At 37.5% G+C, this 19,391-nt stretch overlaps 2 protein-coding genes and 1 long non-coding RNA gene across 3 annotated transcripts; 2 read left to right on the plus strand and 1 right to left on the minus strand.

Moving 5' to 3' along the window:
* Nucleotides 1–40: 40 nt before the first annotated feature.
* On the minus strand, nt 41–928 carry LOC149730701 (uncharacterized). The gene is made up of 4 exons (XR_016385673.1): nt 771–928; nt 596–713; nt 444–521; nt 41–165 (listed from the first exon to the last, which is right to left on the minus strand). It is a non-coding gene; the product is annotated as an uncharacterized LOC149730701 (long non-coding RNA).
* Nucleotides 929–2,418: 1,490 nt separating this feature from the next.
* Nucleotides 2,419–4,141, plus strand: LOC149730702 (uncharacterized). Its single transcript, XM_089884472.1, has 4 exons — nt 2,419–2,776; nt 3,018–3,149; nt 3,431–3,547; nt 3,980–4,141. Exons 1-4 carry the CDS (start codon nt 2,579–2,581, stop codon nt 4,091–4,093), a joined length of 561 nt encoding a protein of 186 aa, XP_089740598.1. The 5' UTR covers nt 2,419–2,578; the 3' UTR covers nt 4,094–4,141.
* A 10,511-nt stretch (nt 4,142–14,652) lies between these two features.
* LOC149730703 (uncharacterized) lies at nt 14,653–19,078 on the plus strand. Its single transcript, XM_089884466.1, has 3 exons — nt 14,653–15,008; nt 16,835–17,023; nt 18,046–19,078. The coding sequence occupies exons 1-3, from the start codon at nt 14,708–14,710 to the stop codon at nt 18,618–18,620; spliced, it is 1,065 nt and encodes a 354-aa protein (XP_089740592.1). The 5' UTR covers nt 14,653–14,707; the 3' UTR covers nt 18,621–19,078.
* The last annotated feature ends 313 nt before the right edge of the window (nt 19,079–19,391 follow it).

The raw sequence follows: 19,391 nt of genomic DNA on the forward strand, positions 1-19,391 counted from the left end.
AGACAAGTAACCATACAGAAGAAAACATAAAAATAATTAGTACAGAGTGGTTTGTTTATATATTAACAACTAAAAGTCGGCATTTATGTTCGATGATTTATTCATCAAGTTCGGCTTGTTCAGAATCCAGATGATCCTGAAGCATTTCTATCAAATGATCCTCAGCTGAAACGATAAATTTTTGTGAATGACTTTCAGGGTTTAACGATTAAAGAGCTTAAATGTGAACCGGAAAACGAACGAATGTAACATATTTATCTTCCCGTGGAGGGGTAGCGACAGTAGTTGTAACATTGGTGTCTTGTTTCACACACCTCGTGCCACTTACAAGCAACACACATAAAAAAGATGTATTACTACTGTTGCCAAAAACAATATCTATTCTTTGCTGCGTATTAGCTAAAAACAAGTTGCTTTAAATGCGTACAAACATCACAATTTACCTATATCTTGCATCTGCTTCTGATTATATTTCCCCCACTTGATGCTATCTTCAAGCAATTCAATTAAATGGTCTTCAGCTAAAACGATAAATTTATGTAAAAGATTTTCAGGGTTTAGCAGTCTCATATCGCCTACGAAAATAATAATTTACTATTATCTTGCATCTCATTCTGATCATATCTTGTCCCGTTCCAGTTATCAGCATTTGTAGTTTCGGTTAGGACAAGAAGTCCGATGACAAGCAAGAGAAGAAGCGCTGACTTATTCATCTGCAGAAACAAATATTAGTCACAATAATGCGCAAGTAATTCAAACCAACCACTCACTTTGTTGACTTCTGAAAAAAGAGATGATTTCGTACCAGAACTCGCCGCTTTTTATAACGGATTTGGTGTAAACATTTCCGAAACGCTTCGATTTCAAGGAAAAAGTTCTGTTGTTCCATGAAATTTGAAACGTTTTTAAAGTATCAGTGTATTGTCTCCAGTTTCCTGCATTAAGGCATTAGTTTATAGTTGCAACAATGTCCATACACTGCATATACTCAATATATATATATGTAAGAGTTGGTCAAATAAACCCTTGTTTGGTACACGAGTTCTTAATTAATATTGTTGTCTGTCATATAACAAAAACAACATTATTTTGCTTGGTGCAAAGGTTGGGAATAGTTTGCGGCAACGGCAGATGAACAAATTGTTTTAATGACGAATGGCTAGCGTAATTAACAATAGCACCGCAGATCTCATTTGGAGTGGGCTCACTGCTACATCACAAATAAGTAGAATAAAATTGTGTCAAGAATTGAATGTAAACTTGTTTAACGAGAATAATATTCTTTTTCGCCCAACAGTGATTTTTGTTAGTGTTCTTTGCCATATGCTGTTAGCGACCGTAGTCTATAGTCGCCCGACTGCGGTACATATGCCTTGCCGTAAGAACTCAGTCGCATAGAATGGAGACGATGTTGAAGCTAAATTCGCGCTTGAAACGACAAACTAAAATTAACAAACATCTGTGAACCTAGTTTGTCTCAACAAGCCCGCTCTCCAATTCTAATTAGTTAAATTACAAACATGCTAATTAGTTAAATTACAAACGTGACTGACTCCTCATATTATACCTGGTTATTCGACCTTTGATTACCCCGTGCATAAAACGCTTCTTTTTACAAAGTGTTGTTACATTGTTTTAGGTAGATGAACGTGTATATATAGTAGGGTGGGGGAAGATGGGACATTTTTAGCCCAAAATACCCAAATAACCTGATCGTGTTCTAAACAATTAACAACGGTTCACGGGATTCGTGAGAAATACGTTTTTATTATTCTTTTCGTCTATAGCCTACCAGATTTTAATTTGAAAGGATTACTGCGAAGCGTGAGTTAAGTATTATTTCACTGGATTCGTATTATATTGTGGCATACTGTTTACATTATAGATTTGTACTAATATATACTATACAAAAATAAATGCCACAAGTTTTGCGCGGTGTTTTGTTTTATTACTATGTTTAGATATCTATGGAAAAAGTGTCTGGTTGTTACTTAGGGAGTTTACCCGAAGTAGCAAGACACGCTCTATTGCATTTATGGATCGAGTAGTAAGAACAGTTTTAAAATCAGCTAAATTGACCAGACTGCAGAGTATGGCAGGTGCACACGCGATTTTTTTACAGACTTTTGGTGATGCACGCCATAATTTGTCCCATGCACGCCAATTAATTAAACAAAGAAAAAATACGTATTAAATTAAGTAAGATTTCCTAAGGTGGCTTGAAAATGTACATGCTTTGCACGCAGATTTTTAATAATAGCATGCGCGCACGCGAAAAATAACCGTCTTGCACGCACGAGATCTCGTCAGGTACTGCCATACTCTGCAGACTGGTAAATTGACATGAAATCGATACATTTTTTTGTTAAAATTATAACCTGAACATAGAGATATATGTGATCTGCGCTTTATTATCGTAACAACTTTATTTTTGTTGTATTTTTGAAACAGATTCAAGTTCAACGAGTGTAAACAAACTTTCACGTAAACTGCACGTTGAATTTATAGACTACTTGGTGAAAATGAAATTCTAAGCAGTAAATATTCTGTTCTTAAATAGGATTACCAGTGTAAAGATATGGCAGCCCTACTAAAGACTGTAAACAATTTTGCGAGGTTGTCAATACATCAAAACACAAAAAGAACTCTGTCTCAATTATCTGTGAATTTGCCACAAAAGAGTTTTTTGAATATACAAAAGGTTTCTAAATGTTTTAATTTTCCATCAAAAAGTGGACTGCAAACAACATGTGAAAATATGGCCATGAAGAAACAGGTATAGTTGCGTTTATCCTAGGATTACACACAGTAATAAACACATATGTTTATGTCACAGATTATAAAAGAGCGTATAGCAATTATTTATTTATAAAAAATCTAAAAAACTTATAAGTAAAACCATTGTATATCCAAAGTGTAAAATCTCTATGGTTTACCTTGTAATGATTATTTCACAAATAAATTCTGTATGAGAAGAATAAACATGTTTAAGTAAAATTTAAAACTTTGTTTTGTAGAGAAGTAATTTCCTGACTTACGAAGAAATAGATCGTAGAATGATGTTGTACGGAGACGGGCATTATTTTAAAAAGAAGAAAAAGAAATCTAAAATGGATGGAAGGCCACAGATGAAGGGGGTTGTTCTCAAGGTTAATCTAAATACATTGTGTTAAGCTGTCGTAACTCAGTATGTTTATACTGTGTGTCTGGTGTATAAGGAGACACTCATGGTATAACTTGACAGTGAGCATTAGGTATATGAAAACACCAATTTAACAGTTTATGAGGTGTATGAATACACCATGTATGTCTGGTGTATAAAAAGACACTCCTGTTATAACAGTAACCATCATTCATTCACTTATGAGGTGTATAAATACACTTGTCTGTTTTGGGCAGTCTTACTCAGTTTTTTTCTTTGTTTCTAAAGGTGATGATCAAAAAGCCCAAGAAACCAAACAGTGCGAATAGAAGATGTTGCAAACTAAGGTTAAGCAATGGAAAAGAGGTTACCGCGTATATTCCTGGGGAAGGACATAATCTTCAGGTTAGATGGGATGTCTAGATTGTTTACAACAAAGTTGCCAAATATGAATTCCAGCAGTTAAAATGTGATTCTGGAAACCCTTTTACGTCATAATAAGGTCAAGTAAAATCAACCATTAAAAAATCTGTTGGAAAGTTTTCACCAGGCATCTCACACCAGTTTTTAAATAAATTCGACCAGTAAACTTGATTTACAATTTGTCTACCCCACCAATACTCGCACAATAATAATGGCGCCAAGTTTTAAAGCTAGTAACATGCAGTTTAAAGGTTAGTGCTCAAACCAACACCAGATATACAAGTGAGTGGTTTATTATACAAAATCAAAACTTTTTTTATACAAAATTAAAACTTTTTTGTTTAATAATGTTAAAAAAAACATTTTTGTTTAATATTGTTTAAAACACCTAACTTGTGCTTGGATATTTTACAGCAACATAATGTGGTTTTGGTTCGTGGGGGAAAGAGACAAGATTTAATCGGGGTACACTATCGAGTTATGAGAGGTAAACTGGATTGTGGACCCGTCATCAAACGAACTTCATAAACTGTTGGAAATAATCTGTGTATGTTGAAATAAATGAAAATCTTGCAATGCGGTTTTATCCTTTTTGGTAACACTTAATGCGTAATGCAATACAAGGTTTGCTTATATTATAGTGAGACGTGTGTTTCTAAAGAACATGGCTGTATTTTAGTCAGAAACCTTCAGAATAGAATTCTCTAAGTGTAAGAAGGGTTTCAGTTTAAGACAGCTCATTTTTTTATCAAACCTAACTTACGGTGACAAAAATTTCAGTTTAACAAATTCAGCTGCATAAATATCCAATCCAGGCGCTTGTAACTTTTCTTATACCTTTCACACAAAGCATTTCATTGCGTGGTATTTTTATAATCTGTGAAAGAAAAAGCTATGTGTCCCAAACTTCTATTTTGCCAATGTTTTATATTTATTGGATGTTCCTTTTGTATAAACATTAAACTAGTGAATATTATGTTTCTAGGAAGGTGTAATAATATTTAAAATTGACTTTCTGGTAATTTAAAGGACTAATCTAGTAATTTTCCCGTTGGTAAATAATAATAATAGCTTGTTCAAAAAAGCAGTTAACATAGGGAATGAGTTGTCGGGCACAGTTTAGGTTTTGAACATTTTATCATCGTAACGTCACTTTTTATGAATAAATAAACTTTAATCGTCAGGTGTCGCCCTTGATCCACACTGCTAATGCTCGCGCAAAAGATTTGCTATGAAACGGTTGAACCGATCCTATCCAGTGCTGTGTAAATGTTCTAACCTTAAAAGTTTTCAACATTGAATTATATACGTTTAAATTTCGCTCTAAGTGTTGGGGTAATAAGCCAATTTAGCCATTGGGCCATCTCTTCTTTAGAATAGCAATGCTTCTAAGATATAGCAGGATGGGGGGAGATGGGACACCTTATCATTATACTCTATCGTCGCATTTGGTAGTAAACAAAGAAAATTCAAATAATTGTGAAACCGTATTCTCACGACTCCCATAGATCGTTGTTAATTGTTAAAAACGCTTAGGATATTTTGTTAAAAACGCTCAAGATATTCCGTGCCAAATGTGTCCCATCTTCTCCCACCCTACCGTATATACATATTGTGAACATGGTTTGATGCATAGAAAATTTCCATATGTTGCTGTCATGCCAAAAATAGCTATTCGGTTTCTGCAATTGTTTATGCGAAGTTTCACATGTAGTTTAAGTATATAAGCTTGCTGCCGACTCGGTTCACATGTAGCCACTACATAGAAAAAGTCAGCTCGTGTATACCGAGTGTCTGTAGAATGCCCTGGAAAATTGTTTTTAATTGTCATATTCACGCTCGTTTGAAGAGCAACTTCAAATGTCACAACATGGGTGTTCCAATGCAAATAACTCGTGCCCGATTACAGATTACCTTACCGCGTATGTAACCTTGTAAGTGATTGGTTTTTCGTTATTTGTTTCTGTGTAGCTGACAGTTTGAACGTCCCATGAGGTAACCGCGTGTCGTGGCATCGCTATCTTTGTTTGTTCTCATTCTGAAACGTCCTGCTTCACTTCAGAAACCTTTTCTCCGTGACAAATGAAAAGAAGAAGTCTCCAGACCGCAAAAACTTGATACGTATCGCTTCGTTTTAAAACCCATGGAACCGAATCCCTGTCGAAGCCAACACAATTGTTTCGTGATCATTCGAGATTTGTTTACCTGCCCGGGGTGAAAGAGTTTTTGTGACGTAACAATGCCGGTGTCGCGTTGTGCTCTCAACCTAATGTAACGTCACAATCTTGTGATTGTCATTGCGTCTCGATTTAAGTTCTCACAACCGACCCACGCGACGGTTGAGAAGATAAACACATTCGCTTACAAGAAATAAATGGCTCACTCTGACTCATAAATGAACCTCGTGACTTCCACGTCACCGGCGCGGAATTCTTGCTCCCTTTAAAAACTCAAGGGGACAAATATAGCTCAGCTCATGATCAGCAGTTTTACTTTCTCGCGAGGTGGTTTGTTATGACGCACCTATGCCCGCTTATGAAGATACATTGCTAGCCTTGAAGTGATTGGTTTAACTTACTTACGAAAATTCCCAACCTGAGATCGGATACGTTCCAAAAATGGCTCGTAAAAGAAAATTAAATGATGGCAATAAAATGTGTGTATCTATATTTATATAGCTTTTCGGTCATTGGCCTTATTTAACAAACATGAAAATATTTGAGGTTATTTAGGCAAACATATATTTTAAATTTATAATCCATATTTCAAATATAAACATACGTATAAGACGCTTCACGCTTATTAGCCTTTTTTTCTGTTTAATTTAGTAAATTTGGTTTAAATGTGGAACAACTACATTATTTATTATCGCATTAGTTAATTACAGTTATATTTATACACTTAAATTGACAAATAATTTGTCCGTCGCTGCTATTAAGAAAACCACTGTAAAAATGAATAAAAACGCAAATGTTTAAAAAATCTTCAAATATACATATTACCACGGCCTACAAGAGATATCTCTAATAGACCGTGATATTTTCCTTCTTTATATATTAAACGGTGTTGACATTTTTGTGATTTCCGGTGTAAAATTCGTGCATCATTGCTGCTTTTGTCAGGCAACACTTTTCCGTAATTGTAACTAAGTGGGAACCGTTTGTTCGGTATTAAATTGCTATTATCAACGTAATAATAAACTCTCCAATAGAGAATCGAGTAACCGCGAAAACGATATGTTATTTACTGTCGCATATTGAATTACCTACAGTCACACCAGCACGCAGAGCCAGTTAAAAAAGTAAACAAAACCATCTTTACTTGGTAAAAGCTTCATTCTAATAATTCTAAACTTAGTTTTGGTTGTCATTCTCAGATTTTAGGAGACCGCGATTTTAGCTCATTCATTCTGTTGGTGCAGAAGTCTATTTTAAGGGACACGGGAAATTCTAGAGTCAATTTCGGTTCCTCAAAACATCTTTCTTACCACTGCAATGGATATGGAACTTAAAATATACTTTAGTTTGGTGTATGTTCCTATTAACACATTGTTTTAGCGTTTTAACACCGATTTTGACCTCATATTCGCTTGTAACGGTGACATGGCGTATTTATGCTCATTGAAGTCATGTGGTGTATAGTTAAGAGCCCTTGATGTTGGGTAAATACTCGAATTACTTTAACCAGATGGTCACTTATGAGTCGTGGGTTTTAATCCAATATTATGAGTTACATTCAAATGAAGGGCCGTAAATTTGCTCTCAATATAACTGAAATCCTCATTCGCCTAGTTACCTAAGCATATAGTACTATACGGGGTAAAGTGGGACACCTTTAGCACACAATATCCAAATATCCTGATCGTGTTTTAAACAATTAACAACGGTCCATGGGAGTCGTGAGGATATGGTTTCATAATTATTTAAATGTTCTCTGTTTTCTACCAGATGGAACGAGAATGAATAATGAAAGATATCCCATCTCCCCTAACCGACCGTATGTGTAGTAAGAGGAAGTTTAAATTATATAAAGATATTTCAGCTTTAAAACCCGCTTTATATGATATACACAAACGATTGTTCGTTTAAATAAAATGTTTTCAACAAATAAGTCTACCCTCGTTTTAATATTCAAATAAACGTTTAAACTTTGCCCACGTAGCCATATAAAGTACATAGTCATGTATGTTTACCCACAAACTGCCAAGGTTTCACAGTGTTGTCGAAATTCCCCAACCACTGGTATAGGAATGTCAACCTACTTTATGGTCCACCAGTTCATCTTAAACTGTATCGCTGTGTTACCTATATACGTCAGCCAAGCTATGGTATTGGTTTTCTAAAATAAAACAAATTAACAGTAAACTAAAAACGAACATGTTTTTAGCCCTAAAATATAGTTTTTGAACATGTATTACCAAGAACTGGCAATGTGGTGTGTTGGCCGTAATAGAAGCTAACATGTTCCGTGATACCATCTGTTTAGTTTATAAGTTCACTGCTTTGTGGGTCGTGCGTCGGCCAGCTTTTGTTTGCTTTTATGTTTTATTCAGAATATTAACACTTTAAGAAAGCTATCACGATTTGCACTTTACTGAGCGGATAAAACCAGTTTAATCCAGTTCTGTTTGTCGTCAACGTCTGGCCTGTGTGTGTATTTTGTGGGAAAGTTAAACCGCAAGAATCTTGTGGATAAACCTTTCTTGGAAGTGACATTCTACGAAGGAGTCGGTTTTGAAGATAATTTCGATTTAATCGCAAAGGGAGTTATAGATTCGCGTTTCGTTTATTTTTAACCACCCAAAATAAAAAACGAAATTTACCGAACTTGTTTTGTAATTCTGATCAGGTTATTAAAAAAGGTGGCAAAACGACAGTTGTAAAACACGTGTTTTGATAAACATTCACATAATTAAAAAGTCGAGATTATAATTTAAAAGCAAAGCGTAGACGAACGACCAACAGTTTTATTATCTTTGCCCTGTTTCAGCGACTTTCGTTTTCCGGTTAAATAATTTATGTCGCTTGGACGTGTTGTTTTATAGAACTTTACAAAGATAGGTAAAGTTAGTGCGTTCTATGTATAAGTTACATTTTTGGTAACGTAACTTGTGGGTAAAATTCGTGTATATATATGAAGAATAAAGTTATAAATTTAGAAATGTTCAAATGACATTTGTTCGTTTCAATAACCAAATATGTAACTTGTACTCTTGTATATATGTGTTATAGTTCGCTCATAACAGGTCTTTAAACATGAGATATATATTATTTCTGAGTTTGTAGGTCTAAGACAACTCATTTTCATTTTCTATCCTGAGTGAGGTCCTACCGCACGACCAGGCACACCAGGGAACCTGGGATTCATTACAGAGATGTGCCATTACCAACACCACGAACCATGTAGATTCCTATACACATACGAGCTACATATATATTCCATGGTACAAAGGTTATTGGAACTAATTGAACAATAACGGAATAACCCATCTGACACATGGTAACGCAAACAACATTTACGACTAAAATTACCATTTTCTCCATTTCTCCCATATCCAATTCTATACGGCCATGTGTTATGGTGTGAGACAAAAACACGTACATTTTAGGCATATGCTGTAATCGTTTAGTTCTGGTGCCTGCTTTTTCAAAACTAATAAGCAGTAAAACGTTTTCAGTGACGTATACTGGATCATAAAACTCGAATATTAAATTATTCCGTTCCTGACGGTTTCGCTTGTAGCAATTTTCAAACCTAAATTTCCTCCTTTTACAATTTCATTGCAGCGTTTTGAAACGAATAACAACTGCCAAGTGTTGGCAATTTAAAACCACGAATTCTACACTTTGTTACATTTTTCCCAGTATTGAGCTTCCGTATTTAGAAATGATTTTCTTTTGCCTGATCGGTCATTGTAATAAACTAATAAAGGTTAGAAAATATACGATTACAAAAAACACGTACATAGCAACGGTCGTTACAACACGCTTTTTAAATAAACTATATACAGTAGGGTGGGGGAAGATGGGACACCTTTGACACATAATAGCAAAATATTCTGATAATGTTTTAAACAATTAACAACAGTCTTTGAGAGTCGTAAGGATATGGTTTTATAATTCTTTGGAAGTTTTTTGTTTACTACCAAATTGGACGAGAAAATAGAATGAAAAGGTGTCCCATCTCTCCCCACCCTGTATACGACCTTTTTTATGGTACAGGACTTTATGAACATGTTATTTGTCGAAACTGTTTTGAAACTTTTTAACCAGTTAAAGTTTTTGAATTAACTGCAAACGCATTATTTACATACATATAACCATTATTATGAAATACTAAACTTTATAAGCTTGTCTTATGCCTAACTTAACTGTTTATTAAACTGTTTTGTAAAAAAGTGTCGTAAGCCTACACTATATTCTAAGACTCCAAATGTTAAATATTGTAGAGCAGCGTGGAAAGTATATACACAGTGTGTAAGAGTGGAATCGAAACTAAATGTAGAATGAAAGCAAAGTGTGGAAGTGTATTTGGTACGGTTTAAATAAACCAAACCACTTATCTTTATAGGGCAACCATTATAAGACTTAGAAGTTTAAATTTTAAACCACAAGAGCAAAACAAGTATATCTTCGTTTGTAAGTGTAACTACTTGAAATTGTTCTTTTGTTAAAGCCATAAACTTGTTTGTACGAACGTTGCGTTTGACATACATGGTAAGACATCGTTAGGGTATATTAATGTATGTACTTTCTTTGGGGCGTATAAGAGATAAGATGGAACATGTTTTATGTTGTTTACTTTATGCTCGCTTAACTCAAATACGCTTTTCTCATTTCCCTTGCTTTAATATTTAATTTTCTTATGGAAGCTGATTTCATTTAAAAACATCGAAGTTGTTTTGACATCAGACAGGATATATTTTACGGAAGGAGGCACTTGACTTGGACGGCAATACCGCAAAGATATTTAAAGCGAGACCAAATGAACCTAATTATGAACCATGTCCACCGTGAGAAGGGATGTAGAGCAGATACGCCGTGTTACCGCCGATAATTTGTGGGTTTACGAATTCACTACAGCTTAAATTATTGTTCTCATTCAGAGAAGGTCATTATTTGACGGGCGAGGCGTGTCTTGTACCAAACGGTGTCACGAATGCGGTGAATGAAAAATGCTCCCGCGGATTTCATAGCAGCGACGACCTGGTGTTTAACTTCAAGTTTTCCGTTCGTTCCGTTAATTTTCATCTCGATATTAACGTGCCGAACAAGATGTTTTGAGTGGTGATTGCTAGAGTGAAACATTGTGGGTTTTAAAGGTTATAGAAGATCAAATTATGATGTTTCACTATAAGGTACATGTTTAAGTAATTACAAACGAAATCGTGGGCAAAATAGCAGACTAGCTATTAATATACAGCACGACTTGTGTAAGGGGGTAATGTTGCATTCGAGTAACCTTTCGTTAGTTAGCACGTCGTGTTGGTCTGCGTGTGTGTGCTGTGTCGTGTTTAACAAGCTTATAGGGCTTGCGCAATAGATGATGTAATATGTAACAAGAGACTAGGAGAGCCACGAGGTTACTTCATCCAACCACGAGGCATCGAAACTACAGAAGCAAATGGCAAATATCCAGACATGATGCTAATATGTGATCGATATAAGGCATGCACTAACATTCGTGCAGAGGTTATGTGTATTCAGGACAGGATGTATATTTGTTAACTACATGCATTTAAATTGCTTACCTTGCGAATGTAACTCGTTGCACTTTAAACCACTTCAAATATATTCAAAGCTATTTCGTTTTATGTTTACATATAGCATGTTCAAACGGTCTGGCTATATAAGTCCCTACGTAACTTACGCTATGCTTGGAAAAGCGCAACTCGCCGCCTCTTTAGAATAGGATACCACGCCAAAGTTGCCTGCCATGCATTGTATGTACAGACCGTACAAACGCAAACGCAACATTTATTTTATTTTCAGTTTCGAGCACGGTAACATAACATGCTAATGGTGAATGGCTGGGAATTAACTTTTAACACGCAATGTAAGGCGGAAATTACTACCTCGGAATGGTCTATTACTTCATTTATTTGCCTGCTATATTTGGTAGAACATACGGCTGGTTACGCCAACGTCACCTGGCGTCGTTTTCGTGCATGTAATCGATGGACTGCTGGCTTATAATCCGAACTACACACGATGCCGGAAAATAATTACAAATATCGACGTTTTTTATTTATAGAAATATGCAGTCTGGTCCACGGCTAATGAATGCTACATTGAGTTTGATTGCGTCTATTTTCAATAAATATTTTTACTGATTGTCTGGGAAACACGCAAAAATTGGTCAATTTGTCATGAATTGTTTTGATCACATGTCCTAGCGAGCGACAACTTATTTCGATGGTGCGTTTTACCCAACGGCGAGACAATCTTGTAGATTTCATCGCCCGATAATACGTTGTATACAAAGTAGCAATGTAATCTCATACGCCCAGTTATTACTGAAAATTTCAAGCGCTGATTAAATCCCGCGTAATTTCAACGGCGTGTTTCTAAAATCCCTGTCAGCTGACCCGACGTCTGTACAAGTCTGTTTATGGCGATAAGAAATAATCAACAAAGGTTTTAAATAATTTCATCACGCGGGAGACTGCTGTTTGGGCGCAACTGTCAATTTGAGTTTCTGTGTTAATGGAAGCCGTTTATATTAACATCTGTTGAAGTCTGATGCGTTAATTAAAGGTTGGATTGTGTCCAAAGCATGAAAGCTTCGGAATGTGACAACCTAACTTAAGCATGTACATATTTTATTGAGTTTTTTGTGATGTGTACGTGACAGAGCACATGAATATTATTATTCTACGAAAAGGATATAAAGAATGAAGGGTAAATTACTGCTGTTGTAGTAAAGGTATAGCTTAATATAGATATACGCAACAGTCGCCCGAAAGCAAAGTCTCTATATAAAGTTTATAGTGTGCTGCTGGTCCAAATATTTTGAAAGTTAGCCGGTTTAAATCCGAACGAAAATACCGAAAATTGATAAGAAATGTGGCAAATTTAACAACACTGCATTTCGTATGCGTTTATTTCCGCCCACCTTGGTATTGATTATAACTACGCAATTTTTAAAATAATCTAATTAGCTCGTTATTTCTGAACGTCCGTTTCTCGCGTTAAAAGACAATGACTCAAACGAGGTATTTCTATATTCGTAATAAGCCGTCGCATATGGTAGAATGGAATTTCCAACCTCTGTTAACAAAACAGCGCTCTGGGGAGGGAAGGGGGGAAAACTGAGCCTTAAAACGAGGCAGAGAAACGTCGATCTCTGTCGAGTTTTCCGGTTCAAAGAGCGTTCCGAGAACTTATTGTGTAATCGATATTACTAAACAGGCGGTCGTGCTGTGACGTATGATGGATTGTACATCGCTGGATGTATGGTGGCAGCGCGTGAAATACAGCGGGGTCGAGGCATTCAAGGAAATAGCTTCGTATTACTTCTTCAATGAGGAAGGTTTGGTCACGTGACTTCCAGTCACGAGGTTGCCAGCCACGTCTGCTTGTATTACGTCATCTTTGTACTATGGTTAGACGTATAAAGCAGGAAGTATGAGCGTGAGTGTCTGTTTATATATTAACTACCGCCGGGTACGATTGCTTTGTGCACATATACGTGCATTGTGGGTTGCTCTCAGTCTTACCACGTATCCGCATAAGGAGAGTTATCTAAATATAGTAACAGGTAACTTGTCCATACTATGATTAGACTTAGTATTGTTAACCTGTACGTACAGTGCTTATGTAAACGTTCAGCACGTAAAAAGAAAGACAGGGTATTCAGGATCTGTTTCTCTTTAATAATGAATAATTCATGTGTACTATTTTCATCTCAAAAATTTCCCCATCTATTTAATTGAATAGCGGGCGAGAGGAAACGACCGAGCTGTATTGGCGGCACATTCTACATTCAATAAGTCCTTGAGAACGCAATGTTATCGTTCCTGGCTAATTGCTTACGTGTCTGGTTATTTATACCACTGTGTTCCAACTATTTGACCTTCAATTGGGGAGAGGGAGTTTGTGGCGTATCGAGTAAAGAACTTCTAGTATATCTATTAGGGTCGGCACGTCTACCATATGTTGCTGCAATTGAAATGTGGCACATATTGTACTCATCCGTATTATAACATATGTCTGTTGCGTGCATTGTCTAACTTTAGCACAAAACTGCGTCAAAACAATCCGGCATTCTCAGTCAAAACACAACACAATACGCCGAAAGGAAACGCGCGCGGTTTCGCACACACGCGACGCTTTGTTGTTTCCTTTGTGCGTTCAAATGAAAGAAACAGACCTTTTCTCGTCACTGTTCCACTATGTGACGCAATAATGCTCTCAATGGATAGATGGTCCTTTAGGTATGAGTGGCCGAGAATAAACAGACCGAACGAGACTCTCTGTGACGTCACAGTAGGCTTTGTGATGGACTTGGAACGGTTTTCGGCGCGAGGATTATCCGCTCTGTGGATCAATATTCGGCAAGAGAAAGAAAGAAACAAAAACTAGTGATTAGGGGGATCAATAGTGCGATCACAAAGGTCGATAATGGGAGAAACGAAGAGAAAAAAGCAAACACATAACATAAGAAAAAGGCAAAAGGGTTCACATTTTTGCGGCCTCGTGGTCAAAAGGCAGCGGGGTACAGAGGTATAGAAGCCGTGCTCATATTAGTTGTGCGCAGTGGTGTATTAAACTGAGATAAAACAGGTCTCCCGATCGCGCTCTTGTTTATTAGAAGAAGGGATGTGTTTATTACATCAACCCAGTTTCTGATGGCTGCTGTTGTTAGTCAGAAACTGTACAGCAAATGCCTTAGACAGCCTCGCTGTAGTCAGACACCAACCTGTTCCCACCATTATAGTTGTGCTTTTACTTGCGAACTGGAAGGAAAAGCAGTTTGTTTTCAATAGTAGTTAGTTCACACTGTCTTATTTATCAATGCTGGTTTGAAACTTACAGACTAGTTGTTGTCGTAGCTATCAGAACGTGTACGTATATAAATATTACGTTGGCGTATAACCATTATTTTTTATTCATTTTAGATAGAAAACACAAAACTAGAACAATGATATTCGATATGGATGCTGAGTTACAACATTTAATAAACATTTCAATGGACAAAATGACATCGGGAGCCGGTTCCAGTTTGGCCGGCCATGGAAGTCGGAAGTCCCGCGGAATGGACCTCAGAAAAGCCCTTCTCGTAGCGCACGTTTTACAAAAAGTGCGATGCGCGTATATTGACGATGATTATCAAATCGTTGCAAATACGATATCAGATCCTACACCAGTAAAATATTCAAATGAAGACGAAACACATAGCGATTATGACACTGTGAAAGAAATTGACGAAAGGTGTAAACAAGGTATGTGTTGCTTTACCGTGTAAAGCATTTAAGCTTGTGAATTATATTACTGTGGCTTTCAATATACAAACGAATCTGCCGATTTGAATGTAACCGTCACTTGTTGTAATGCATAGCAGAATTAATATTACCTACCTCCTTATTATACACAACGGAAATAGGCGTTAGCAGTTGGATGGTAGTAAACGCTGATACAGGAAGGTGACATGTATGAAACAGTTCTTGTTGTGGGTGTTTACTCCGGTTTAGTAATGAGCGCACACCCGGAAGTATGTGCTGTCGATATTATGCATAGAATAGTTGCAGCAGCAGTATCTGCAATGTTGCTCTTTGTTGGCGCGCCGTGATAATACTCGCTTCTGGGTAAATGATGTAATATCCTATGATTAATATAAGAGCTTTAAAGGATATAAGAATAAGCGTTGTCAGCTCTCGCGATCGGGTAGGTGACGCCCATAGTGCTATGAGGTATAAATAGCCATCACTCGACTGGTCACGTAGAAACAGTTTAAAATCCCTGTTAAATTTCGGGGAAAAAGGCTGCTGAAATTAAATGTACGCATTTGCTGACGTGTGACATCCCTTTTCGGTGGATTTCACACGAATTTGAACAAAACAAGTCTAGTTTACACTCCGTTACTTTTTGTAAGCAGCCTAATGATATACATGGTCAATGAAGTAAATCTAAAGAAATAATCGGGCTCTCTTCTCTATTGGTCCAGGCGTGACCATCGAATTGGGTCGCAGCGGAAAATCCGCTATTTTGGGCTTTTCCGCTTTGAAATTCCACGCTCGGCGTGGTCGTTGTATTGTTGTGCGACCATGCGAATACAAAACCCCGCGGCGCACCGCGTGTGTGCATGCACGCGGATCTCGTGACTCTTGTTTATTACTCGTTGGCAACGCTCCTTTCCTACAACGGAGAACTGTTTATCGTCAAACATCTATAATTTAAAGCCGTATCATCCTAAGAAAGTGGAAGCCCATACTGCGACCTCCATTGTTGCCCCGGGTGTGTTTTGGTTGAAACTTTTAAGCTTCACAAAAGCTCTTATCTCCTGACATTGTGACCGCAACACCCGATAAAGGAAGCAGAAAGCTGCATTTGTTTGTGCGTGTTTTACAGTCGTGATCGATGCCAGTTAGATATAAACGTCTGTGATCCCCAGCCTGCTATGTAATTCTAACCCACTTAGTAACATGCGGTTTAGTGAACTTTATTTTCCTACGCCGTTCTCAGCGCAATCTGATTTTCCAGGAAAACTTAACAAGGTTACCGCGGTTCTATACGTATTCTCGGAGATGCTATCGGTTTTAAACAAACCATTTAATGCTCTACCTCGGGCGCTGTTTACGAGCGGTGTATGAGTGTTTAAATTTCATCGCCCTACTGGTCATTAATTAACCAGGCTTCGACAATGGTTTGTTTACTTATTGTAAAAGGGTCGTGGACGGTTACGAGTCGTGGCGGGGGTAGCGATAAAACAGCAGATGCAGAGCGACCGCGCGACGAGACGTCGTAGTAATTCCCTCAATCAATCTTCTCTATCTGACGTCATAAAGGGCGCGAAAGGGCGGCTACCAAATGGTCTGCTGCAAAGATCCGTTGCCACGATAGTAGAGATCGACGTAGTAAATTGCTGTTGTCACGATAATGTAGGGCAAATTATAGCATACCACTCTTTGAAAATAGACCAAATTATACCTTATAGTCTCTTTTAATAACTCATGAAAATCATTTACGTTTATTTCTGTTTGCATTTAACTTTTTTAAAAGCACAACCCAATATTATTATAAACTCAACTAATTACATTTTAATCCACAGCATCCTACTATTTAAGCGATGATGATGTTAATTCTGTTCCTCAACCCTCACCCACTGTTCTGCAATCATGCATCACCAACTCTGACGTCATGGTATCCCGGATCGCGCAGGTTACTCGCCCGATGTCCGTTTCCATTAATACGAGTCACGTGGTATCGTACCAAAGCTTAGATGTCATCAGCACAGAAGGTAGGTCCATTGTTGCGTAATTATGTGATTAGTGACGTGACATGAAACAACTGCTAATGACATGTATTATTAGCTTATAATGAGATTAGGGGGTCAAGGCTACCATTATAAAATAGAAACTGCTTCATGTGCGTAGCGCGTAGTTAATAATTCATTCACAAAGTTTAAAGTATATAATCAACATATTGTGTTGTACCGGGCGTGAAAGAACCACACACACTCGCTTTGTATTGTGAGTTAATCATAAATCGTAGTGCCTTGTAACAGGTACGTTAGTAACGTGTTCGGACGTTACATATTGGCTGTCGCTATTTTTACGATCTAATTCCTCTCGCATTTTGTCGATGCAACGGATCTAACAATACTGCGTACATTTAACCACCGCGGCTTTAAACATTTATGTTACGATACGCAATAGAGCAACCAATCCAAACATCGCCTTGGGCCGAGACACTTTCTCGTATGCTCTGTCCGCGTTTAACCCCCGTGTAAGGTATTTCGTCAGTTAAAACAATATTTTATCTCCGCGTCCAGTCATCGTGGTTTTTCTGTTTACTGAGCAAAAGTGGCGTGATCGTTACGTCATGTTTAATTTCGCCTGACTAAGCCGTAGATTCGTCACCATATTTACCGTTCAAACAAACTTCTTTAAGCAGCTATATCAAACAGATTTGATACACGTGGAACGTAATGAATAATAACCGCGGGAAATTAGGATAGCGCGCGAATACGTTACTCAGCAAACAGTTTCCTGTTGTCTATGCAGTACATCCTGTTATGCAGCACTACTGTCATGTGATCTGGGCGTGTCCGTTTCGGTTAAACACGTTTATTTGTTATCTTCCAAAACGCAAATACATTGAAACAGATAGCAATGGTTTCTGTTTGTTTGTAGCCATATTTGTAAGTTGTAATCAGCATTGTATTACTCATATGACGCAATATAATCATCCTCTTGAGGCGCTAATATAAGATTGGGTTATTTGGTTATGTTCTATTTTCCAACCAAGTTTCTTTTCCAGGCGAAAGCGATGACGTAATATGCGAGGAGTTAGACGTTTCTTCTTGTTGTGAAGTCTCAAGTTACGAGGAAGAAACTCAACCGCGTGAATCTGAAATAGATATGTCACACACTGCATTGAATGTTGTCTGCAAAACACACGAGGTCCAAGAGACCACTCCTGCTGTGACGTCTTCCAAACCGTCATGCCCTTTGCCAAGAAAGAAGCGACCTTTACCGAAAGAATTTTTAGACACGGCGCCGTCGCCTTTTGTGACAAAATCGCCGAGAACAAACTGTTATGACGTCACAACTACAACGACTTCATTCACGCCGACCACGAGCGCCACCGTGGGGTTGGAAAGTCGCACGTCTGTCTCGGTAACAACTGTCTCGTCCACGATCGGTGCATCAAACTCTTTATGTACGTCTGTGACGTCACAAAACCCACTGTTAACGTCGACCGTGTCACAAAGACCCAAAGTTGTGGTGCAAATGACACAAGCGTGTGGGACGTATCTCCCGATCACCAGCACAAGACTTTACTTCAATACGAAGTTAGCGGAAGTCTCTTTACAACAGAGCGCGATGGTTTAGTCGTGTCCAACCAGTGTGACTTTAAAAAGTAAAATTCCTTTCTAGTTTCAAGAAAAATTGGAATCGAGTCTGGCGTTTTTGTTCACAATGGGGAACATGGAAGCTTTCGCGTTTATGTATACGTGGATGGCTATTTGTTTGTTCATTGTGAAGCAACAGCGCCGATTCTATTGTCATAAAATAAAAAAATGGCAAAATTGGAATTTTCTTTTTCTGTTCCACCGAGTTGCTGTTTTGAAAGTTCATTTTGTTTTGCACAATCATTACCTTTGTTGTTGACGTTGATTTATGTTTTGCGTGAATATATTTGGGATATTTATAGGAAGTGCAATTTAACAGTTCTATATTTTTCTAGATTTTTGTTTTTTTTTTAGTAACCCACGTTTGATTTGGCGTACGCTTTTCTATTGTTCGTGTTCAATTGTTCTTATGATGCAAACATGCTCACTTGCACGTAACTATGGTGTGATTGTTGGAAAATAAGTCAAAGAAAGATATTTGATTATTAAGTCAGTCAGTAAAATGAATGGGACTTGATTTATCTTTCCGTGGCGGAGCAACGGCACTCGCCATAACACAGATGTTCTGTTTCACACACTTCGTGCAAGCGTAAGAGTTAGCATGTATGGCATTTTGTAGGCAGGTATTATTTTTTTATACCATTATTTTAGATATGGCAAACTGACAACCAAGAAGGGACCACTGGGACTCGCACGCCTACAATAGCGACAGCATCGATCCTCCAGCCTGCAAACTTTGGGCTAGAGCAGC

This window comes from Ciona robusta, chromosome 9, assembly GCF_009617815.1.
Source record: "Ciona robusta chromosome 9, ASM961781v2".
NCBI lineage: Eukaryota > Metazoa > Chordata > Ascidiacea > Phlebobranchia > Cionidae > Ciona > Ciona robusta.

Excerpts from the sequence above, each read along its gene's own strand:
- LOC149730702 (XM_089884472.1), top strand. The coding sequence starts at position 2,579 with ATGGCAGCCCTACTAAAGACTGTAAACAATTTTGCGAGGTTGTCAATA. Across the intron at positions 3,150-3,430 it reads TGAAGGGGGTTGTTCTCAAG|GTGATGATCAAAAAGCCCAA; the intron begins GTTAATCTAAAT and ends TTGTTTCTAAAG. Across the intron at positions 3,548-3,979 it reads GGGAAGGACATAATCTTCAG|CAACATAATGTGGTTTTGGT; the intron begins GTTAGATGGGAT and ends GATATTTTACAG.
- LOC149730703 (XM_089884466.1), top strand. The coding sequence starts at position 14,708 with ATGATATTCGATATGGATGCTGAGTTACAACATTTAATAAACATTTCA. Across the intron at positions 15,009-16,834 it reads TGACGAAAGGTGTAAACAAG|CATCCTACTATTTAAGCGAT; the intron begins GTATGTGTTGCT and ends TTTAATCCACAG. Across the intron at positions 17,024-18,045 it reads AGATGTCATCAGCACAGAAG|GCGAAAGCGATGACGTAATA; the intron begins GTAGGTCCATTG and ends TTTCTTTTCCAG.